The sequence below is a fragment of the Atractosteus spatula genome, chromosome 3, assembly GCF_055471065.1.
Source record: "Atractosteus spatula isolate fAtrSpa1 chromosome 3, fAtrSpa1.hap1, whole genome shotgun sequence".
In the NCBI taxonomy this organism is placed as follows: Eukaryota; Metazoa; Chordata; class Actinopteri; order Semionotiformes; family Lepisosteidae; genus Atractosteus; species Atractosteus spatula.
The window spans coordinates 10,141,268-10,167,055 of record NC_142708.1 but is presented as its reverse complement, the minus strand read 5'-3'; the positions used below and the strand labels follow the sequence as shown (position 1 = coordinate 10,167,055).

Genomic DNA, 25,788 nt, shown 5'->3' with positions numbered 1-25,788 from the left:
TTACAGATCCAAAGCCCTACAGTCTCCCCCCATAGATTCCTGCTGCACCAAAGAGGGCAAGAATTAAAGAAGAGAGCTATGAAAGAAAAAATGGAGGGAAACATTAATTTAGCTATTCTGGAATGAGGCAAGCCACTGCTCTGCAGAGCATTCCACAGTGGAATGTTCTAGAACAAACTCAGAAAAGCAAGAGACAAGCACAAAGAATGGGGAAGACCGTAAGCCGTCAGTGTGGACCTAGGCAATGAGGTATGTTCCAAACGTCATAATTTGTCATGTGTACTCAACGGAGAGGAAGTTTTTAGATCAAGTGTGAAACCAAAACTTCAAAAACTTAGTTCATTAGTGCTTATTTGTTTAAAAAAAAACAATTCAACAATTATTTCTTGTTATACACCACCCAGTTTGTTGACGCCAGTTCTGTCTTTGCATCTCGACTGAGAACAATGACCCCTATGTATCCATATGGGGGAGGATTAGGACAGGCAGGTTGTACTGACCCACAAATTCTTAAAGCCAATCACATCACAGGCTCCACCCCCATCCCTGGCTGGACAAAAGGCACAATCCCAATCATATTCACGTAAGAACATAAGGAAGGTTTTGAGTAAGAGGTGGCCACCTGAACCATTTAGCTTGATTTCAAGCAGCAAATTGATCTGACGATGTTGTCCTGCCCTTTCCTGATTGGATCCTTGTGTCACTAAGACGACTGGTCACAGTTGGGAAGTGACAACATTCTGGACTAAATTTGAGACAGCTTGATCAACTTGCACAGAAAACGAGAACCTTTGCTGGTGAAACTAAATGCTTTTCACATGCACACTTCAGCATTATAGACAACAGGTTAGAATAACTCCTGACCATGATCAAGCTTTGCATCCATCAAAACAAATATATGAAGAATGTGATTGCATTATTCTAGGAACACACAGATTTTCCTATGTTAGATTTTGTAGCATTGTATTCTCTCAACAAACCTATAATAGGAACCTAATGAACAAGACAGCTCTTCAAGTTTCTAATCTGTCTTATGTTCTTAAGGAGCAGCAGATCGCCAGTTTGATAAATCCAGAGTAGGTAGTGTTTGTCATATATCTCAGACTGATAGCCTCATGGAGTAACTTTAAAATGCAAAGGTAAGCTGTGCAGATAAGACTGCCTTCCACTCCACATAACCATTGTGCTGACGGAGGCTTTGCTGGGCCTGATGTAACCTCAACCAACAGCCTTCAGTGATGGGACTGATGTGTGTCCATACAGAGCAAGAGCTCAAGAAGCCCAGAGGCCCTCCATCTGCACTCCAGTTTCCACTCATCACTTTCCATCACATAAAGCAATGAGATAAAGCACAAATTCCACCACATTAGACCAAACACGTATCTTCTTATCTTGTTGGTTCCGTCTTTTAATTCCTTGAATTGCTTCTCCGGTATATCCGGAACAAAAACTGTACATGTACACGTGTAATTGTTTTCCTTTGTATTTTCATCAAATGTGCCCTTTAATGTCAGTGTAGTCATGTGAGTACATCATTTCACATTTAGCTTCAGCTTAGCCTCAGAGAAAACTAAATTCACAAAATCTTTAAAATACTGGTTTACTATGAATGTGGTTTAAAAAAATCATGAAGATTTTAAAAACCACATGCGCTGAGACTTGACATTTGTGTATTAAAATTGAAGGGGTGAACAAAGCTGTGAGAAAAACAACCTCATAAAGAGGAATTCCCGACCAAAAGATGAAGTGGGGACACCTTGTTTATTTGTTTACATAGTAAAATTCTGTTTTTTATGTTCTCTCTGTGTTCATGTGGGTTTCCTCCCTCAGTCCAAAGATATACTGGTATGCTAATTGGCTTCTGGGAAAATTGGCCCTGGTGTGAGTGTGTGCATATATGTGTCAGTGTGTCTACCCTACGATGCACTGACATCCCATCCAGTTTAAATCCTGTCTTGTGCCCGTTGTTTGCTAATCTAATAACCAGTTGTCAGATATATTTGTTTTAGGTCTCAGGTTTTCACCTTGTGTAGTGTTTCATTTCAGTGGAGTATAAAACTGTACAACAGTATTTGAAAGCCCATGAGGACTCCACACAAAGACAGGAATAGATGTCAAACAGCATTTTTAAGTCCAGCTGTGTGGATCCTGAATTGGGATTCTCCAAGGAGATCCACACATTAGTCTGCTGGACAATCTATATCGGAGGTTCTCAGTCCTGGTCCTGGGGGACCCCTGTGCTGGTTTTTGTTCCAACTGGGCCTTTGATCACCAGTGCTAATTAATTAGCAGGCACCAATCTGCTGGCTGCTTCAGACTTTTTTTTACACTCAGTTCTTAGTTTCAAAAGTACCCTAATTAAAGTGCATTATTTCCAACAACTTCACCACAGAACTGTATTCACTCTTCTCAGCTTGCTAATTAAAAATTTACTGCCTTATCTGACAGCTCTTACGTGGTGATCAATTGATGATGAACAGACACAGGTGGGAATGACACCGAATCACACCCCTGCAGCGTTCTTCCTTGTGCTTAAGTCCAACTGGTTATATTTCAGCTTACACACCTTTACGAGAGTAGTCCTGAAACTCACTAATTAGCACAGTGTACATACCAATTACAGATCTCATGCAGCTTTTAAAGAGCAAAAATCAAAAACCGGCAGACAAGGCCACTCCAGAAGCAGGATTGAGAACCATTGATTCAGGCAACAGGGCTAGTCAGGAATCCAATTTGTACTGTTGGCTTTATGATCAAATAAACTCACTTGAAATCACAGCCCTATCAACTTTAACAGTACTCCCCGAATGAGTTTGTGACAGGCTAAGGAAATTATTAATAGAGTATTAGTTGTGTTGCTCCCTCAAAAGTGTTATTCTTGTTCTTCAAGTTCACGAGATTTGTTTCTAACTAACACATGGGGGGGGGGAAAGTAATTGCTTACCAAAGAGTTACTCAAGCCTGAGACTCAAAAAAAAAACATCAGCAGCCAACTTGCCTTTGAAAAACAATTGATTTTATTTACAATATCAGCTGGATCACAATAAAAATGTTCAAATGACCTGCCCTAATAGAAGCAGTGAATATATTCTTGGAAAATGGAAGTTAATTTGAAACAGACCTTTCTGTTTCTATTTAAGCTATCCAGGTAATATTGGCAAAGAGGTCCTTGGAGTAAGTGCAGCAATGTGTCTCTGTTTTCAGTGACTTTCTCCTTTCTTGCCGACAACCTAAACAGAAAACAAAAGCATGTTGAGAATAAGTTCAACCTGATTTCTCCGCCTGAATGCAGAAAGCATTAACATATGGGATGCACTAGTCTACAAATCTGCTAGGTAAATCCAATTAGCATGTGCAGCCTTATTCATTAATATCTAATTAAACTTCCACCCCCTTGAAATAAAGCTTTCAAAACACTCAATATAGTCCCATATTATCTCATAAGTAAAAAGTACCAGTAGGAGTTTTACTTATCCTGTAAGAAACACCTGAGAAATGGTATAAATAAGAGGGACTTTTGTAAAAAAGGCTAACATAACAATATGAAATTAATGTCTCTTTTTACGCTGCCTAGTATCAAATTTAAGTTGTGTTAATAGAATTGAAACTGTGCTTCAATAGAACAACACATTAATCCACGTGTAGGGACACACATTGCCATCTGAGATCATTTATTTCCTTGATTCACACATGTTGTAAGAACATTTGCTTACATATTAAAACAGAATCCATTTTTTTATTCTAGTCACATAAATTAAGAAATAATTTAACAGACATCCAAATAGAAATAACTTCATAAACAGTAACACCACAAAATGTATAATTTTTAAGGGAATATTTTAAAATAAAATTTCAATGCTTGAAACGTATGGGAGAAAGAAGTTAAACATCAGCAAAAACCGCAAGGACAAATAAAAAATCAAAATGTTAACTGTATCAGCATTCACTCTGTCCCTAGTCAATACTTGATGAAAGCACCCCTGGCAGCAATTTCAGATGCTATTTCAGTTGTGAATTGCAGCTTTTGGATAGGTCTCTACCAACTCTGCACACAGCAATTTGTGCCATTCTTCCCTGTAAACTTGATCAAGCTTGGGAATTGTTGATGAATAATTTCTATTTTGTGTTGGATTCAAGTCAGGATTTTGACTGGACCACTCCAGCACGTTCACCTTCTTCTTCTTAAGACACACTAATGTAGCTTTTGCCTTGTGTTCTGAATCATTGGCCTTCTGAAAGGTTAGTTTTTGTCCCAGTGACAGGTCTTTAGAAGACTGAAGCAGGGTTTTCTATAAGACTTTATCAATTTCCCTTCCTAATATTCATATTCATTTCTATTAAACACATTGGTCACAAGTATTATTCACGTTTCCCTGTACATTACCTTACGTAAAGCACATCCAGGGCATGGCTATGTGTATTTCAGACCACGCGTTATTTACACTGTAGGTCTAACACATGCATGCACAATAGCAACAATCTGTGCAGTTCACCAGTCCAGCCGGATATAGCCTCACTTGTGTATACACAGTATGAAGTGCTTATGTTTGTTTTGCTGTTTTACCAGGCTTTAACCCATTCCCTATTGATGAGGTGATCTTACTTCAATCCGAGATAAGGCGATTTTTTTCCTGATTTTACACTGTACTTTTCCACGTATAAAGTCTTCCTACTGGACTGTTACCAAAGTCAATTTAGCCTTCGGACGTCTTAGTCCAGCGGCAAAAGCATGTGAAGCAGAAGTAGAAAAGTGGCTGTGCTGAGCAAGCATGCTATAGGAAGGAAGGTGGTGACACAAGAAATGTGAGCGTCTCCCTTTACAAGTTACATTATTTGAGAGGATTAAATCATGTTAATTTACAAATTCATTCAACTTGGCAAAACTAAACCAGATAAAAAAATATTCATTGGAAAATGAACAAGATAAATATGCACGTAGAGCCTAGGGAATTACACAACATGGGCGGTAGCTTACCAATTTTTTACATGCACAGATAGTGTCACTTATGAAACATGGGATAAAAATTAAGAATAGCACCTACATTTCAATTTTGTTGCAGATTAGCAGTACAGAAGAAATGTAAATATCACTTTGGCCACAAGAGGGTGTCAAAACCCTGCTTTTTCAACAGCTGGAGGCAACTAAGAAAGAGGCATTGAGGCCCAGCTCTTGAAGTCTAGAAGGCCTGCTGTCATGCAGACAGTACCAACATGGCTGACTCGAACCCTAGGTGTGACCTCCTGAATCTGCTCCCAGAGAAATTACATAATATATATAATCTTCATCACCATCATCAGTGGGGAGGAGAACAGAGTAATAAAGTCATTTGTTAGATGGGGATTATTCAGAGGCCATGATAGGTTAAGGCCAGGGGGAAATTTGGGCAGGACACCGGGGTTAAAAGCAGCTTAAAGAACAGCTAACCACATCAATTAAATGAAAAAATGGTGATCAATTACCCGTTCCTCAAATATATATATAAATTGATTCATATCTAAAATAAAGTAGTACATCGAGGTATGCCTACAGCTTGGGGAAAAGTGGGTATATACAAGACGAAGATCTTAAGGCAGTATTTTTGGTCCATGGAAAGGGGGAAATCAGACATTACCATGAACCCTGCCTCAAGTCTGACTTGACAAAGGCTATAAGGACACGGTGGAATTCCATATGAGGATGCAAGCAGAGCTACTGGAATTCAATTCAAGCTGCCCAGGCGTGTTTAGATCTCTCTTTAGTATTAAAAATTCTTAGAGAGCCAGAATCAGATGCTCAGATAAATGGCTGGCTGTGTGCACAAAAGGAGAGACCCAGTCCGAGTCCACTGATTCCACTACACCACTTTTACTCTCATCTGGAGAGTCTCAGGTGTGTGCCCAACTAGAGTGTGATAGGACAAAATCACCTCATCCCAAACTCAAAGCTGGTAAGTTGTCCAAGCTACTTTCTCAATAATTTCCAGCAAACAATGACAAAGCTGTGTTTCTCATAACAAACATTCAATCATGCTGTTCCTCACCCGTTTGAAGTCATTCATGTTAGTGGCTTGTACTGGGGTTCCAATAAAAGTTAAATAATTTACTTTCGTTGTTTCTTCATCCCCTTGGTTGGACTTTATAAATAGCTTAAAGGAAAAAAAGAGTAAGAATTAACACCAAACATTTTTTATGAACACCAATCTTATCAGTGCAGTAAAATTGCTTTAAAAAAACTCATTTAAAATGCTACACCATGAAGTACATGCTTATAGTGGTGATGAAACCATATTCCTCAAATATTTGTGAAACCTCGAATGGTATAGGTAATGTAATTCCATATTTCATTTATCGCTGAACAAATCATGTCTGAACAATATCTGGAACAAAGCAAAAATATTAATGTTATAATGGCGCTGAAAACTGTCCAGGTTTCAGATATTATAGAAGCCACCGTGGAAACAGAAGACCATATGAAAATGCGTTCACAGCGCCATTAATGAAAACACTTGTAAATACAGCTTACCCTTTTTAATAAAATATCGTTTAGTGGGATATATTCAAATGTTTCAATTTCCATGTTACTAAACTATTCCCATCGAACTTCCTTTAAGTTCATACTAAGACCGTACAAGTCCCTGCTTCAAGGTGCAAGGTGCAGGAGATAGTCCTGGAATTGACTATGAATGTGAAGAACAATCAATGGTAAAGCTCATCATCACAGCTTGCTTAATGCTACAGAAATCAGCAAAAGCAATAGCCTAATGAGCCACAGCGTGGGCATGCCCCTGCTTTACAGTATGCTTAAGACAATTATGTTGATTGCTGCCATATCCCTACGTAATGCTTAACAGAACAGAAAGTACTCGCGCATTAAAATTATTGGGGGCTATTAGTACTTTGTTGTGCACAGCACTAGTGTTGCAATTCAGTGTAAGAAATAAAGCAACAAGAAATGCAATGTGATGTAGATGCATTAAGGTTAGGCTTATAGTACTATTTTACCTTAAGGAAGGGTTAATGATAAACCCACCTAAGTGTACTTTCTACATTAATGAACAAAAGCTTGTGGAAAAATAAGTTACACACGTATGTCAGTTATGCTCCAACTTGTCTTATTCATTTGAATTCTTTTTATGTAAAATGTTTGTCTTCAGTGCCCTTTAATTAGATTAAAAATGAACCTCCTGTCGGTAAATCTAAGAAAAAAATCAATATACGTGAATTGTCAATATGTGAAGTCACTTAATAAGAGTCTTGGGCAGTTACGTGTGGCAAGTATGGCTTATATGTATTATATCCCAAACCTATTCTTGACTGGCCTCAGATCTAATGACTGAAAAGGCCTTGACATACAGATAACATCAGTGTCAAGCTCATCAAACCACTGGGCGACCACACATGCTCTATAGATGTCATCCTGGACAAAGCCCTTTCCAGCAGGACAGAAGTGCTGCAGCATTGAGTGAAGGTGACCACTCAGTACCATTAAGCTGTGGTCAGCATTAACCCTTCCTAATAAGGGAACAGTTGTACCCAAACCATGCCAGCTACATGTCTTGAAACTCCACTGGTAGAGGCATGGAGAAGGATGATTCATCAGACCACATCTTATTTCTTCATTACTCAGCAGTCCTTTTCCTGTGCCCTCTGAATCACTGGACACACAGACATGCACTTCCAGGTGTGATTTGTGCAGTGTAACCTGAATATGGTATTCTGCTCTGTGGAAATCTCGGCAGACCGTCATTTGATTAAAGAGGCTGCTCATGTCCTTGGTTGAAATTCGCAGGCAACTGATCTGCAGTTGTTCTCCTGTTTTGCTACCCACTTCAAAGGAAAGCACAGATCTCATAATCCTGGGGCATTCTCCCATTGTTGCCCTTGGAGTTCCAAGCTGACATCACTTTAGACACAGCTGCTTGTGAAACATCACCAAGTTGGGCTTTTCCGATCACTGACGCTCCTGCGAAACAACCTAGCATTCACCCCTCCTTCAGTGTTACAGAGGTATCTTCTTGTACCCATGCTAGCCATAGTTCCAAGCTAACAGACCTGTCCTTTATTTTCATAATAATCCTAACCATGCAGGGACATTATTTGCTTAATTAAGGCATAAGCCACACTTGGTTGTAAGCCCTTGTTTTCAACTCGTTTACCCATGTATTTCCATTTTCTGCCCACTACGTGTAGCAAGCTATTTAAGACCATATAACTCGATTATCGTTTCCATTATTCAGCCACTCATATAACATATGAATCCTACACTGTGTTGGAGTGTGTATGAGTGCAAAATATATACCTTCCAAACACATACAAATGTTTATCATAAATTTCCTTTACTGAGGAACCTAAATCTCAAGAGTGTCGAGAATTTAAAATCTGAATCAAATTATCCTGACAATTTCTGTAAATCGGACGGTTTGGTCTAAAAAATCTGGAACAAACATCACAATTATCCTTAACAGCTATACAAAACAGAAATTCCACTAATGAAACGGACAGTGATTTTTTTTACTTACAGTTACGCTGTTAACGTTCTGAAATTTGACGTAACGCAGCGGTATAATGCCCTCTTCCTTCACGTCATCTTCTGTGAGGTCTAGCATTTGAGTGGCTTCACTTCTTTCAGCATCGTCGAAGTCCATAGAGCGGGGCAGGTTTATGAAGATTTTTACACACTTCGGTGCTTGAGCTGTGTGCACAATCAAAAGAAAGAACAGTGCGTTTCAAAATGCATCCAAAGGTACACCCCCTCAAGAGAAACTTGACACCTTTGCCAGAAAACTGTGCTCCTGTAACATATACGTCACGCATTTCTTATGGCAAGTGGCCGTGATTTTATTTACTGAATCTGTTTTGTTGTATTGTATAAAAATAAAATAAAATAGGGATTACTGTCCCACATTAAAGGTTTTGAAAGTAATAGAGAAAAGTTTCTGATTTAAATAGAATACCCATAAGACAGGTATATATGCAGGTAAGCATTTAATGTCATGAACCTTCATTTGGAATTTTTTTTACAAAACATTTCCCCAAACCTGCCACTTGAACTAGAAGGTGATCACTGCTTTTCCTTAATATGGACCTAAGGCATGAACAAGGTTCACTTTTCTGTGAATCTACTGCCTGACAAGAAGTCATTTCCCAGTTGACAAATCACACTTTGGATCCCAATACAAACACTGGACATTCCCTTTTAATAATTAACTGGTCAAAATCTGACGCCATTTCGTTACAGACGTTTTATACAAGTTGTTATGGGTCGTCCCATATTGCTTAGCAACATTGATCACAATTCAGCAAGTTATCCCTAGCCAGGTAGAAATGTTATTTACATTCATAGCGCCTTATAAGGCTTTCAAAATCCATTCTCAGACGAAGGCCATTGTATTATGCCCCTGTGCAGATGTCAATGCTGCAGTACGGCATTCAGTAATACTGTAACATGGGAAAGTTAAAGCCAATCGCTGGGGATCAGAATGCCACACGATACAGTACTGTACAGTGTATTAACATTGTCATAGTACAATTTAGTACTGTTACAGTAATGTAACAGTAATAATGGCAATGATAATGGTAACTGTGGTAAATGAGTGCGTATAATAGTGCATTCTGAGCTGCGTGCATTTCGGCCTATCTATGTAAGGTTGCACAGAATAGAACCCTTACACACCTCATTGAGTCTCTGTACTGACACATCTATGATGGCACCGATTAATGCACAATGTTCAAAGTGTGCAAACACTCTTCTGCCTTTTTTTAAGCTGCTGCTCACATTGTGCTATAATAGACTGTACCACATCATGGGGTCATTTATCAAAGATGGCAACATGGTTTGAGACTTTTACTAACCAAAAGCCTGATGGCTCGTTCTTGCTCTGCAGTGGTGAACAACTTTTAAAGCACACAGGGAAACTGTGGAAGGTGCTGTCAGCAAATGACTAATACCTGCCACATTCACAGCCAAGAAAATGCGACAGCATGATATTCAGTAAAATTCACTTTCTGAATCCTGCTCAAACAATCTCATAAAAAAGCCTTACCAATTTCAGGGCTGTGAAGTTTCATTGAAAACAGTTTGACAGGCTGAGTGAAGGCCATCGTAATCAGTAGCTAGAAACGAAAAGAAAAGACGTTATTTTTCAGTCAGTGACGTTTTTGTGTGTTGTTTATTTAAGTGAAAACTAGTTTTGTTTTGCAACAAATTACAAAGCAGCAAATATTTGGGGGATCTGAAATGACGTATTCCACTCTTGCACACTCCACTGTCTACATATTTTCATTATTTTACTTTAATCAGTTCTGATCTGGGAGCATGACCCAAATGGTCATGGATGGCATACTAGCTAATAAAAACCACATCAGAGAATCTGACAAATCTATGCATTTCATACTATATATTAGATGGTCTACAGATATAGTTTTCATATATATAAGGTTACTAAATTCCCTGCTCTGGGTCCAAAGCCATAAAAACCACTATGGCAATGTCCTAGCTGGCACAGTGGTATGCATTCAGATACAAACAGGTGTCCCGTGGAGTTTCAGGAAATCATGCGTGAGGAAGAATAAATCATGCTTGTTGTGACCAAACTGCAAACTGCATTGTGTGCTTTTGATTTCATGCCATTTTTACTGCCCAGGTAAAACAGCTCTTTGCATCAAGAAAGGCTGAGATGGTGTGCGTCTAGGAAAGAATTTAAGCGACAAGATCAAACTGTCAGCACCAGCAACGTAATCCTAATATACACAGAAGGAATAAATTGATTGTTTAGGTCTTAGCATGGTAGACGGCATTCTGCAATGCATTACAGTAGGAAACATTATACCAGAGATGTAGTACTACAGCTGCAGATTACAACTGTTGTTTTGACAAGTGGTTTCCAATGGTGTGAAAATACATAACTCAAAACATTTCACTTCATTTTTTTACATCTCCTATTTCATGAAAGTAGTCCAAGATAAGTTTAGCGAAACAATTGAGTTAAAAACGCATGACAAGTAAGGCTGGAAAACAGCAGTATTTTTTTATATTTCAGTCAATGTCAAATGTTTTAACATTTTAGTCAACATTGTACATGACCAAAGACATTCTTTCATTCAGTGAGAAATATGTAGCCATTTTCAATCTTTAAAAGGAAAAAACAGACTAACTGGTGAGAAACTTGTTTACCGAAGCCTTTCATTCTGCCTGTTAGATATTCATATACAGGATATATTCATATACAGAACCAAAAGCCTTCTTGTACAGGATTCATTAAAAAAAAGAGAACATCACAAAAGTCCACACCTGGCGGTACAGACAAATGAGATAGAACTTATTAGCAGGCGCAGTAAAGAAGTTGCTTACAAATATGGCATTTCTCAGAATAGGCGAGAGGCTACTCTTGCATTGCTCCTCTTTAGATGTAATCTCGCAGATGACTTGCATTCTCCCACAATGCCCACAGGAAATCCACCCCATGGCAAACCCATGTCCACGGCACAAAACACTATGACGTGAACCGCATGAGCTTCTGACTCACCTGGTCATCACAGTCCGACTCCAAGAAAGAGGGGTCTTTCTGTAAGCAGTTCTCAAAGCCATTGTCATCACTTTCATTGAGGCATTCACACCCAGATTTGTTAACAAAGGGCATGAGGTCCATCTGTAATGCCAGACAAAAGATATGGACTTTTGGAGGTAAGAGACTACTTTTTCCACATACAATATTTGAACATTTACTAATACTGACACAGACATTCCTTCGCTCGTGCTACTGGTAGGAATGCACTCAGCCTCCAAAAACATTTTCTGTCACTGGATTTAATATTAAACGAACATCCACCCATCTTGTCTATCTTCTGTCAAAAGCTTGCCGCTTTAAATATGCAAGAGAACAGCTTTCGCTCAAATCTGTCACAATCAATACCTGCAGTAATCTCACAAACATGTTTTCATCAAAGAAAAGGTTGGGGACATGAAGTCTGGATGGGAAGGGCCACAGATCCCATCACTCTATTTGAGGAAATGGAATAAAAAATAATATGGAGCAGGCCTATCAAACATCAAATGCCTATTTCCACATCTGTCTCATAATCAATGCTGTAACTGGTGCTTGTGGTAGTACTGTCAACATAGGAACCACTGCTATGTACCCAGTTAACACACAGCTTCTATGTGTAAAATAAGAGTAGGAGGTTAAGCTTTGGGTTAAAGGTAGTGTAAGAGAACTGATACGCACTTATACCCAGCTGCACTGTAATGGCACAGACAACAACCACCAAAAGCAAAACTGTCAGTTATAAAGGTTGGGGTATGTGATAAATCATTGTTTATCGCCCAGTAAAGAACAACTTTATTTTTCCTGAAAACTGAACCCAACAAACATTCTTCGCTGACCGGTAACGATGGATCCTGCGTGATCCCTGTGCCCGCACTGTTACACATCCCTCCACACACTAGAAAAAGAATTTTTACAAAAGAACACCACTGGCAGACATTTTGTCAGAAGCCGAGTCATCGGAGCAAACTTCTTAGCGGCCACCTCATAGCAATCTTTATACTCACGTATCCTTTGGGAATATCGGAATCCTCGTTGCTTCCAGGGTCATTTTCTAAATGCTGTTTTATCTTCTCCTCTAGCCCTGAGGCATCCGCCCCCTGGTACTGATCAACCTTCACTTTGTTTCGGAAGAACAGAAACGTTGGTGTCGCCGATATATTATTTGCAGCAGCAGTGGCCTGAACGAAGAGCGGGAAGCACATATAAGCACCTGTGACACACACATAGAAGTGGCATTGCAACTGCGCACGCAGAGGTGGTCCGATTACGTGTTAGCGGAGTTACAGTGCGGTTTCCCAGGTGATTATCTTAGAACGTTCCAGCCCACCTCACCTGGCACACATGCACGTCCACCTCCAGGAACATAGCCTGTGGGTATTTATTGCTCAGCATATTAAAAGCAGGAGCTATTCTTACACAGGGCCGGCAGCTGAAAGAAAGGCAAAAAAAAAAATGTCAGTAAGCATCAGAGAGCAGCACTGAGATTCTAAGAAGTAGATGCTTGCTGACACTTAGGATCGTCCCAAAACGTTTTTCAGTTACACAGTAACAAAATGAAACTAAAAAGAAGCTGAACAAAATTTTAAAAAAATAAAGACAGGGCAATAATCCATGAAGCATTTACTAGGACAAATACTGAAGCATCATCAACATTCAAGTAGGGAGCTGCGTCAGCATGCGCAGGCAGCAAAGGAACAAGTAAAGGTTTATTCCCTACTGAAAAGAGAAGAACAAAATACAACGTTACGGCTGTAGTCTTCTTCATACCCGAAACGTTGATTCTCTTTTCAGCATGAAATAAAGCTTTACTTTTTCCTTTATAATCAACATTCTGCAACAAAGTAACAACTGAATTCGGAATTCGGAAACCAGTCAGGTGTTTACAGAATAGATTACTTTGTATTTTAACGTTTTATCTATTGGATAATCCAAAACGCTGCTGTGTATAACTTTGTAAAGATGCTGCTTGTTGATTCGATTAAAGTCACATTATATCTGGAGATTTACCAAATGAGCTTGAAAAAAACTGAGACATTTCTAGTTAGCTATTAAGTAGTTCAACAATTATTAACATGAACGAAACACGTTACGTAAAACTACAAATTACTGGAAGCAATTTCATCCAAGATTCAATCAACTAGAGTCTGTGAGAGACTGGCTAAATGTTATACGATTCCATGTTCGCGCGGTGTAACACAGGTGTCAACATATTGGGGGAGAATGAAAAGCTGAATTAGAAACAACAACTTCTAATCCAATGAAACAAAGCGATAGATACTTGTTAATGCAAATAGCAAAGCACAGACTTACACTACGACCGTAATACGATCACCAAAAGAAACAGTTTCACTTTTAAATTCAAGGGTAGCAGCTCGCTACATCTGAGATTCAAATTACTTCTTAACGTTTGATCACGACTTCGGTAACAGCCCTTTCTTTCCTGAACTGAATTCTTACTGACGTACTTGCTACTCCACCTCAATGTAGCTTTGTATTACCAATACTTTTGAGAACCCGAAATACTCTTAACTTCAATGATCAGAGAAAAGACGACCGGATGCCGATATTGCTATTAGATATTCACGCGTGTGCGTGGATTGTTTTCCAATCATGTTAATGCAATTACTTTCTTCGCGAAGAAAATGTACAATGCCCCGGCTCTCGCAATGAAGCCTGGGACTAGATTTCCGCCCTTACCCAGCCATAGTGAACTTGACTACGGCGAGTCTGGAGCCGGCGCTTGTAAGTTCAGGCTGGAATTCAGAATCATTCCCGATTACCTTCACCCCGACCATTTTACGTAACACGCAACAGACCGCTCCCAAAGCACAGTTCCCAGAGTAATGTGTTAAAAAAGATATACTTTTCCACAGAACGAAGCTAAATAAGCCTGACCCTAAGGAAAATAAAACAATATCATAAAGTCACTTATCATGCATCAAACACTTCTCGGCAAATCGCCTGCTTGACGGCAACAATGCCACTAACCAATCGGATCCTTCCGATTCAAAAGGGGTGGGATTATCGCTCTAGTAACGGGGCAACTGCCCTGGTGACTCTGGGAAATGATTCGCGTAAAAGACTGCAGATAGTCGCAAAACTGCCGAAAAGTCTTCGGCAAGCGTGTTGTCCGGAGTAAAAGGAACTTTCTGTTTCTGCAGAGTCACGAGTGTCTTCTTGTGCAATGGAAAGGCGATGCGGTATCCAGAGGTTAAAGCCAGGATACTTTTTTTCTTCATTGCTGTAGCCCACTTTTTTCAAGGAAACTGTACAGTATATACTGTTGTCTTTATAGGTTGGAGATTAAAAGAATGCTGAACAATTTAGTTCATTTCACTGAGGGAATTTTCCAAAATGGAGTTACTGGAATTGTAGAACTTGAATATTAATAAGTCTCTCAAGACACGGAATTAATCCTACGATTTCGTATCAGCCTGTCAAACCAGAACAATTGGTAGATTCTGATTCATTTTAAACTTTAAAAGCTTGTTACATTTTTTTTTAGTCTTACACGTTTTAAGTAACCTCGCATAAAAATATGGTTAGACACAACTGATTTGCTTTGGCTGTTTCAAATCTGAATTATTCATCTGAATGTTGGCATCCAGTTTGATAATTAAAGAAAATGGCAGACTGATTGTAAATCGTATCGATTGGGCAGCATGTACTCCCCAAGTGTTCCATGTGGACTTCCGTGTGTTTTTTTTGTGTGTGTGTGTGGGCATGAAACAAAAATCTTTGGGGCTCATTAATGGTACCTAGGACCTGCTAAAACCCAGATGTGTTCCTTTCTTCCTACCCGAATTTGGACACCCCCCCTCCCCATGCAGGCTGCTCGAGGAACGCGACTGTGGGTAACCTGTGACTGGACACACGTGCGGCTTGCTGATTGAAGGGCGATGCTGCGACATCCTGTACCACACTGTTATTGGACTTTCCTGTGACCTCTCCCCTTTTCTCCTTTCCTAGCCATACTTGTTCCATGTCCTCCCCCATACAAGCAGGGGGGAAACCTTTCCTCCCCCTTTTTCTCCCCATGTGTGTCCAGTGGATGCCTGTGTGTCTTTCTCTGCCTTTCCAGCTGTTTTCCTCTGCCCCTGATCTGCAGGCCCCTCTGGAAATGTAAATGGCAATCAACCTGTGTGAGCCTGATGCACCTGCTCTGGCCTGTCTTTCTTCACCGCCTGCACTGGGCAAAAAGGAGCCACTGGGCTTGTGGAATTGAAATATTAAGTCTTTTAGTATCTGTTTTCATACAGGACACAGGAATTCTCCAATCCCATACTTCTCGTAAACCAGAACAATGGGTAGATTCTGCAGCATGCGGGGGAAAAAAACATTGCCGCAAAAACATGTTTAAAATACTTTAAACCCTAAAGGTTTATCGGCACCTATATTACCCTGCAACCCACTGAAGCTCAGCAGGTGTGAGCCTGGCCAGTACCTGGATGGGAGACCTCCTGGGAAAGCTAAGGTTGCTGCTGGCAGAGGTGTTAGTGGGGCCAGCAGGGAGCGTTCATCCTGCAGTCTGTGTGGGTCCTGATGCCCCAGTATAGTGATGGGTACACTATACTGTAAGAAAGGCGCTGTCCTTCAGTTGAGACATAAAACTGAGGTCCTGACTCTCGGTGGTCATTAAAAATCTCAGGGTGATTCTCGAGCAAATTTTCTCTATTCATTGAAGGTTTAATTTCACACCTCTCTACACCTATTCGGACTTCACACCTCTTGATTGGCCTCTCTTTCTGTCCCCTGCTCCCTCCTCTCACTCCTCCTCCCCCCTCCCAGCCTTTGTTCTCCCGCTACTTTACCTTTGCCTACTGCCTTGTCTCTCTCACACCTGAAGAAGGCTCCACGGCCGAAACGTTGTGTTTTCTTTCTTCTTTTTTTCAGCATGGAATAAACCTATTACCTGTTTCTTTGCAGCTGACGCAGCTACCCACCTGAACAGACACAAAGTAATATTGACTTACACCATTCCTGAAAGTCAGTATTTGAAGTAGCAGCGTGAAATGGTGGCTCCTTTGTGAGTGGAGGACGTGTTCAATAGTGGAGAAGCCACTTCACTGACACGGCTCCGGCAGTATAAAAACAGGTACAAATGTAGGTTGATTTGAATAAAAGCGTCCGCCAGATAATAATTGTCGTACGTTCACCTTACCTTTTATCATTTAAACAATTCTTTACACAAATTTTACACATTTGAATAACCTCCAGAAAAATGTTAGGTAAAAGCATATACGGAGAGTAAAAAAATAAGCGTTTTTCACGTTGCCATTGGCTAGGAATTGATACCCCTAGTCTTTCAGTTCAATTTCATTTTGGAATGAGAAGTGGTTAGATCAACACCCAAAAAGCAAACAGCAAACCGAAACACGGTTTCTGAGCAAATCTAAGTAAAATACGAGTAAAATGCCATACAAATTGATTTTATTGACACTTGCATCGTTTCACTCTCCGGAGAAGGGATCGTTCTCGCGCGAGAACGATTTTCAATTTTTCAACTGACACATTTGGCGAAGGAGGGAGAAGTATAACTGTACTGACGGGTTTTGTTAAAAACATACAAACACGCAAATGTTTAAAATGTGCCTTTCTGAGAAGAATCTCGTGATTTTGTTTCTGATGACCTTTGTTTTACTGTCTGCCGATGCCCTCATTTCAGGTAAATTGCCAACACTCCTCTTCTCGCTATTTAATGAGTAGTTAGGTTTTCTTCGCTAAAATGGGACCCGCTAAAAGGCCTCTTGCAATTTAAACAATGAAATCTAAATTTTGCCTCATGTACAGTAGAACCTTGCGGTTTTTTCCCCCCTTTTTATTCGTGCCCAACCTTTTGAGACCCCAGTTCTACTCGTTTGTGCGGAGACAGGCAAGCCTATCATCACTGATAGCATCAGGGGCCTGCAGAAGCTGGAGAGATCGCTTGTAATCTCCACGGTGTATAAAAGACCCTGTATCAGCAAAGCATGAAGCATGTTGTTGCGTTTCCAGAGTCCTAGAAAAGATGTACACGGGAAAAAGACGCACAAGACTGCATGGTCAAGTCTGAGTTCATATACTGTACACCGCCTTAAATATCCAGGTTTTGAAGGGTACACATGGGAATTATTCAACTTTGTACGCGAAGCAGTGCTACCTAAATTAAATAAATTGGACACACTGTCTAGTTAGTTTATAGTTCATAACACTTTATTCCGTATTTTTTGGGGGGATTTTCAAGGAAAGAACCACCACGGACATCAAGGTCCTACTGTATATGTGTTATTAAAATTTGTGATTTAACTGTTTTAAGCATCTAGCCAGGCTTATGTCCCTTCACAATTCTTTCATTCTGTAACATCAGTAAAATCTGTAATATTAATAGTGTTGTGGAAACAGTGAATTTTGAACTGATTTAAAAGATGAAAAGGGAATTTATTATTTAATGTTTTATGTCATTGTTGCTCAGAAGTTTGGTATTTTAGTTAGGCCCTTCATATTTTTCTCAGTATTGTAGAAGATGAAAAAAGTGCCACTTAGTGCAAACCAAAAAACGTTTTTTTATGTCCTGTTCCCTAGAGAAAGTACCCATCTTATTTCCAAAATTCCAAAATGGTAAGTATATGTCAATTATTTTACCAATGCTGTAATTAAAATACTGTACTAAACTGTTCTGTGTATGCCCCTTCAGTGGTTAAAAAAGTAAGTTGTTTTCTTATTTCAACAGTTTTATATTTGCTTCCACGATATTGATATGTCAGCCTGTTTCTTGCTTCTTCTTTCTTAAGGGCCTTTGGCCCTTTACAACAGAAGGGCGTGAAGAGTAGCTTGGTAACATCATCACTTTCAATAACCACTTATCCAGCTCGGGGTCATGGTGGCCTGGAAGCTATGCTGGGAAGTACTGGGCACAAGGCAGGATACTCCCTGGATGGGATGCCAGTCCATTACAGGAATAGCTTGGTGCCTTGGCTAAATTGCACAATCTGCCCTTCCTACATTTCCACCTAATTTGAATTGGTGAAGTAATTTCTAACTTGTATAGTGTACAAGTAATTATTTTGTTAGTGTTATTTTATAAACTTAAGTGTATGATGATCCCTTATATAACAACAGGAAGATTATAATTAAAGAAACTGGAAGCAAACAAACTTGTTCTGTTATTTTTGTTATTAATTAAATATTTCTAATGTAATGTGTGAGATTAATTAAATAGATGATTCGTATTGGGAATGCCAAATAACTACAGTAACCTATCACACTTACGGACATATGGAATGAGGAGGTAATTCTACATCCACCATCAGGATATCCACTAACACAGGTCTGAATTTCAGTTGCATGTTTCTTTATATTTTTTTAATTTATATATTTCAGCAAAGACTTACTTCAAACAAAGAAGGCATTATGCTCATTCTGAATTTCTGAATCCACATTCTGTGCCAAAAGCCTCAATTATTGGTCCAGACAAAAACAAAACAGGACAAATAATTGGACGAGATGGTGTAAGTATCTTACTTTTGCACGGCTTAATTTGATGAAGTAGATTGTATGAACATGGAGCACAAAATCAACATGATCTGCTTATTTGTTTCAACTAACTGGTTTAGAGGCAGAACACATGGAACATCCCATATCTGTTCTTTAACAACATCCATTCATACATTTTCTAACAGTTTCTCCCAGTTCAGGGTCGTGGGGGAGCTGGAGCCTATCCCAGTAAGTAATGAGCACAAGGCAGGGTACACCCTGGTTGGGCTGCCAGTCCATCAAAGGGAACATACAGACACAAACACAGATACACGTGCACCTAGGGCCAGTTTTCCCAGAAGCCAATTAACCTACCAGTATATTTTTGGATTGTGGTAAGAAACTGGAGCAACCAGAGGAAACCCATGGGAACACGCGTCTTTAACCACATAGGTTTATAATATAAATGTTTCTGAGCAGTGATGAAATGGGCATGTTTAGGAAAGATAGAAACCATTCTATTGTCTTTGAGAAGTCTTCAGCTGTATTTTTTAAACTTTAAAGTGATTATATTAAGCAACTACTGTATAACTATTTGAAAAATGTTATTTTATGTTTTTGCACATCTAATGTTTTGGTATCATTTTCTTAATTATTGTAAGATATGCAATTAGATAAGCTTATTAACCTGTAGCTAGGTTTGTAAGGTGCTAAGCTATAAATAGATATTCAGTCATTAGTATACGTGCTTTATATGAAAACTAATTTTTCCCCTTTGGTCTTACCCATGTCCCACAGACCTTATTGTATTCTTATTTCTGGTTAGTACTGTACATTGGTTTGCATTAGCCTTTTCTCACATTCTTCAGCTTTTGCTGCATTTCACCCTGCTTATTCTCGGTAAACAGGATTGTGAATACATTGAAATACATCGTCATTTTGTTTTTAAAATGTGACTTTGTCTTGAAAGTGGTGCTCCCTTAATCATCAGGATGGAAGCCTACCATAAATCACCTTTCATGGCTAATTCATGCACTATACTTTAAATTAGAGTAAGCTTTTTTAAAGCATAGGTTGACAGATAATTCTAGATTCTAGAGGTGAATAGTCATACTGTGCCTGGTTATTTTTAAATTAATTTTCTTGACTTTTTACCTTTTTAAAAGAAGTAGAGGGATATATTTTTTATCAAATGAATAACTCAGATTCCAGTAATTACTTAATTGTCACTGATGTTGTGTTAATTTCTTATAGTGAGTGAGAACACTTATAATTCCAGCTTGTTCAAAACCTTAGCATAATGTCATTTCCCACTATAAAGTGCTTTCATAATGCTGTAATAACCAGTGGGTTATCTTCAAGTCATTCTTTTTAGTTGCCAGATTTTGCTTCTGTGGAGTCATGTCAATGGTTTTTGTGTTTGTTACATTTTTTGCTATTTAATCTGATTAACCTGTATAGTACAGTATATCTCTCTTTCTATGTTAAACTACTTACAATAACATTATATCAATTTTACAATGTAAATTAAATTGTTTATAGAAAACACAGTTTCTGTTTTCAGCAGCTTCAGCAATTATCTGTGGACTACATTGAACTTTTTGAACGTACTATGTATCTTGAATGTGCCATCTATTGCTTTGTGCTTTTGTATGGATTATTGCATTTACCCATTTGGAGAACTGTAAGTACTATTTTGAAATCCAAATATTGTATTTTATTTGGTCATAATAACGGAGATCGCCATAGTTTTTACTGAAATATAGCACCCAGCTGTAATAGAACATCCTGGAGTGTGAACAGTAGTTTAACTATCTGTGCTATGGGCATAATCAAATGAGCTAGACTAAACATTTAAACCTAGCAGTGTGCCCTTTGGCACCATAAGGGCTTGACCTGTTAAAAGTGTTGCATCAATAAGTTTGTATTGCAGCCTCCTCTGTTTTTTGCCAAAATGAAGGTTTTCGTTGTGTTTCTTGTAAAATCCTTGGTAGATGTTAAGATTTCCACAGTTCTCAATCCAAGTATTTTTCACAAACAATATAGTTCATTTTAGAAGTCAGCTTGAGCAAATGAATGGCCTTTGACTACTGTTTCTTCCTCAATCTAATTCATTTGAATAATTACAATTAAAATAAATGTTTTTTGTGTAACATTTCATTCCAATACACATTTAATTTTTTTTGAAAAATAGCATTTTAAAACTTTTCTACACACGTACCAACAGTAGAGCTACACATTTGCAGATATGCAATCTGTTTCCCAGCATAAGAATGAATGTCTCTTCAGTAGGTAATGCTTTCTAATGTTGGGAAACTGTCTGGGCTCATTAATATTCATATCACAATCATTCATAGTGACATCTGCTCATACAAAACACAACATTCATGTGAATCTTTCTGTGTCTACGTTTGTTTCTTTTCTATGCAGATGATTAATAAATTGAAGAAGAGAAAGGTTGAACCAGAGCTTGACACGTATAACATGGCAACAGGCTTAGATAAAAAAGATTCAACTAGCCTTAAACAAATGGCGTTTGGATCAAGTGCAGCTATGATGATGTGTGTTGAGGCTGAAGAGTTTCTATGACCTATAAAGCATACAGTAAAATACAGTATACCATAAACTGCTACAAAGAAATGTACTATGCGATTCCATTTATTTTTGAAAAGTGTATTTTTATTTTATTATTGTTACTTTTTTCGCAATGTAACATTTTAAAGATCACATAGCAGTAAATATAAAAGATTCATACTAAAATATTAAAAAAATATCATATTGTGTTTTGGTTGTTTTATTATACTTTTGTTACTAGAATTTTTTAATTTGAGGAGATGCATTATGTAACTGCTGTAAAAAAGTAAAGTGCTAGATACAGTATATTCAGATTCATTGTCAATACCAAGAATAAGTTTACTTAGTAGATATGCATTTTCCAACTGAATGATGTGAGAAATCTTATACAGTTATGTAGTAATAAAATATTAATTAACTATATGGTAAATTGGAGGGAAAGACTAGCAATAAAAGACTTAAACAGGCTTACTCACAAATTGCAAAAAGTCACAGAACTTACCAAGGATGCATTAATATACAGTGTTTTTCTCCCATTTAAAAAGAGATTTGTGAAATTTCTGAATCTCAGCTATGAAATGCTTTGCTCAGTTTCCATGAGCCATAGTACTTAGCATGAGTTTGTCCTAGTTGGTTTAGTTTTACATTTTAAGCAATTTTGCTCAGTAACCAAAATCCGTCCTGACCCTTTGACTTCTTAGGATGACCAGAAACAGAAACACTGAAAGCAGAAGAAGACGAAACTAGTGAAAGCAAAAAAAGAAAAGACTGATAATAGGTAACTAAAATGGGTCATGCTCACTTTTTATACTACTGCAGCATTTTAAGAATATTTTCAATTAAAATTTATGTACTTAGGCAAAACAAAATAATTAGAAATTAAGCCAACTATTGTTCAAACTCAGTTTGTTCACAGATGCAACTCGATCCACATAACCTAGTGGGAAAACCTGAATGGATCCAAATGAGCAGTTTTTGATGTGCCATCTATTAAGAAGCAACTGTTCCATACTAATCTGTTTGAGTCATGGAAGTGATTTTCCATAGGAGGATAGTTTGGAAAACACCTTTGTTCACTAAAGGGAACAAATCACCTGGAGTTTTTGGGCACAATGTCACTCCTGTAAAAATAAGATTGTTTTAAAAGCAGAAAGAGAATGCGTGAGGCTACACTGGGGATAAAACTTGCAAGACCTGATCAGCCAAGAAAAAAAAAAATAGGGATGTTTTAAAGAATTGCAGTTATTAATGGCATGTGCAGCAAGTGTTATACAGAAAGGTCAAATCAAAGTTACCTTGTAGTGTAACATACACAATAAGGTACACAATCAAGGACAAGAGATAAGCACTCTGTTACCAAAAAAAAAATCGGAATTAAAAAGTCTTGGAGCTAAGACTAGCAAAGCTGGAGGATTGGTGGCAGGAGCTAAAATGCCTGCCAACAGTGAATATAAAAGAGAATGTCACAATAACAAGATGCAAAATTGTGGTTTAAGGTGACTAAAACTGTACATCTTGAGCCGTCATTTAAAGACTGAGAATGTTTTGGAGTTTCTTACATGTTTTGGGAGGTTGGTCAGCAATTTAGGAGCCCTGTAACTAAAAGATTTACTACTGATAGGTATTTCGGAGATTTTTGGAACTATTACGTAATTGCCATCTTTGGACCAGTGTGCTCTGCTTGGCATGTACAGTATGTTATTAGTATTGTACTTAATTATGCTGGAGCTAATCCTTTTAGTCCTTTGTAGAGTACTTTAACATACTACATACTGTATGCTATAATGAACTGCAGGAGCATTTTGAACAAGCTTGAGTCTCTGTATTGTGTACAGTTAGGTAAATCAGATAATAGTGCTTATTAAATATCTAATCTGTATGTAAAAATGCACTTATCAGTTTTTCTGTATACTGCATTTGAAAAAAAAATGCCTTTATCTTGGAAATATTTCTAAGATGAACAAAAACTACCGTAAGCACGTTCTTACATGTGAATCAAACAACAGTTCTTGCTCAAACTATACATGTACATTATGTATTGAGGCACTGCAACATACAGTATATAAAGAAAATAGTGCAGGTCAATGTACAGAGCCTTGCAGGAATCTACATGAAATTAGTGATAAATATGAAGTTTCATTCACTCGAGTGTACATGGATCTGTTAGATTTGCTTTAAACCAAGAAAGGACACAGCCTGAGAGGCCATCTAAGGTTTCAGAATGATTAATTGGTATCTGATGGTTGATACTGTCATAAGTATACGTAAAAATAAACATTTTATACAGCTTTTGATGAAGCAGATGCAATTTGACATACAATGAGGGGTTCAGCGATAGTGACAAATGAAAAATATGTCGTGGAAAAAAATCCATTTTGGCTTACTTTTCATCTACTGTTGACAATCTCAACCGCTAAAAGGAAGCTAGCTATATTTAAGGCCGTGGGCTACCTGCTTCTGTTCATAGGGTTGGGTAGCATGGGTTAATGAATGGAGCCAGATGACATATCTCATTTCCAGTAAATCAGTGACTCCTGTACACCGACTCAGCAACAATAGAAGAACACAGCATTAATTAACCAGCAGCTATACGTAAAGTGTAGTTTGATTACCGTAGGAAAATTATCAAGTTACATAAACATGCAGGGGAAAACGTATCCATCACATCTGCTACACCAGTGAAGGAACTCTCCTCCTTTCCTTCTAGTAGTGCGAGAGCAGAGATGTGGAAAACATACATTGATTCCAAATCTAGTGGACGTACAAATAATTTGAGATTTAAAATCTGAAAAAAGTCCTGTAAAGTCACCTGTAAAAGCCCCAATCAGCTTTCACTAATAATGTGACTTACTACATCAAATTAAGTGAATGCCATATTTTCTCAAAGCTTTTTGCACTTCTCTTTCCCATTCAGATCATCATTTTTTATACCAGGTTACAGACTGAAGACAGCAGAATAATCTCCTTTAGTACTTCTAGAATTCTGTTATCTGGGAAAACTGACCTTTGAAGTGGAAGCAAGGTTTCATGGATACTCAGCAACTGTATTATTTAACAAGATTTTTAAAAAATCAACTTTGAATATGAGGGAATGAAATACACAGTGTGTATTTATAATTAATAGAATACCAACAAATCTAAAACACTACTTCCCAATGCCACTGGGTATAATATGAATCAGTAAAACGTGGCATAAAAATATTTTACATGTATTGGCAAACAGCAACTGATACAAAAAAAATAAAAGCAAGTAATGTACAGTAAGTTTCGATTCAGACGATACACCCACTTGATTATTTGCAGTGGTCCTCAAACTGCTGTGCCCAGAAGGGGAAATTCCAAAAACGTGTCTGATAACAGCACAGCGTGATTTTCTGATGCAACTCTTCAGTATTCTGAGTAGAGTGAGTTAGTGTGTATATTCCGAATTATCTATTTACATGCATCGGGTTTTCTCATATTTCGGGTTATTTCAATTATATCAATTTAATATACGAAGTTTTGCTTCCCAATACAAACCAAAGAGCAGGATTTTTTTTTTCCTGTCACACATTTAAACTACTTTTATTACACTTGTTTTTTCCACACCCTGGCATTTTACGTTTCTTTAAAAACTGTTACTAAAGCCATAGCTTCTACACCGGATCAAAAGCACCTACCATACCTGATGCCATACTATACATACCCCGGCTGTCACACCTGCGCACCCGTTTAACTTTTGTGGCTTGAGCCTCATCATGGGCATGAATACGCCCGTTAAGACTCAGATCTGGGGAACTATTGAGAAACGTCTCACCCCCAATATCTTAGAATACCCAGAGCAAGACTGTTCCCTGTCTTTCTTCTACTATGATTTTTACTTTGTCGAATACATACATACATGTTGAATTTAATTTTCTTAATACTAGTGGAATATGACGGATTTTGAGAACAGCTCAAGCATTGTTGTTTCCATTCTCTTTTTAACTACGGCACCCCCACCAGTTTACAAATAGCCAGCTTTATTTTCGGTACTACGGAAAACAGTTTAGAGTTGTGATGTGCAGAGATGTGTTGTACTATATTAACATTAAAGCAGTATCCGGTAACAAGCGAAAGCGAAAGTATTCCATCAGAAAGACTTCCTAGTAATAACTTTGGGGTGTCTATCTGACGTTATCTTGCAATTCAACCGCCCATGAGCGTACTGAAGGTGGAGCGACAGCAAAATATAAGTCTAATAGACAAATCAGCTTTT

The 25,788-nt window shown here is 38.3% G+C and overlaps 1 protein-coding gene across 1 annotated transcript; it reads right to left on the bottom strand.

The window, feature by feature from the left end:
* Positions 1-2,997: 2,997 nt before the first annotated feature.
* Positions 2,998-14,510, bottom strand: txnl1 (thioredoxin-like 1). The gene is made up of 8 exons (XM_088911498.1): positions 14,223-14,510; positions 12,858-12,954; positions 12,530-12,703; positions 11,505-11,627; positions 10,023-10,092; positions 8,499-8,671; positions 6,021-6,125; positions 2,998-3,230 (listed from the first exon to the last, which is right to left on the bottom strand). Exons 1-8 carry the CDS (start codon positions 14,318-14,320, stop codon positions 3,201-3,203), a joined length of 870 nt encoding a protein of 289 aa, XP_088767624.1. The 5' UTR covers positions 14,321-14,510; the 3' UTR covers positions 2,998-3,200.
* Positions 14,511-25,788: the final 11,278 nt, after the last annotated feature.

Excerpts from the sequence above, each read along its gene's own strand:
- txnl1 (XM_088911498.1), bottom strand. The coding sequence starts at position 14,320 with ATGGTCGGGGTGAAGGTAATCGGGAATGATTCTGAATTCCAGCCTGAA. Across the intron at positions 12,955-14,222 it reads GTCAAGTTCACTATGGCTGG|CTGCCGGCCCTGTGTAAGAA; the intron begins GTAAGGGCGGAA and ends CCTTTCTTTCAG. Across the intron at positions 3,231-6,020 it reads ACATGAATGACTTCAAACGG|GTTGTCGGCAAGAAAGGAGA; the intron begins GTGAGGAACAGC and ends TTTTCTGTTTAG.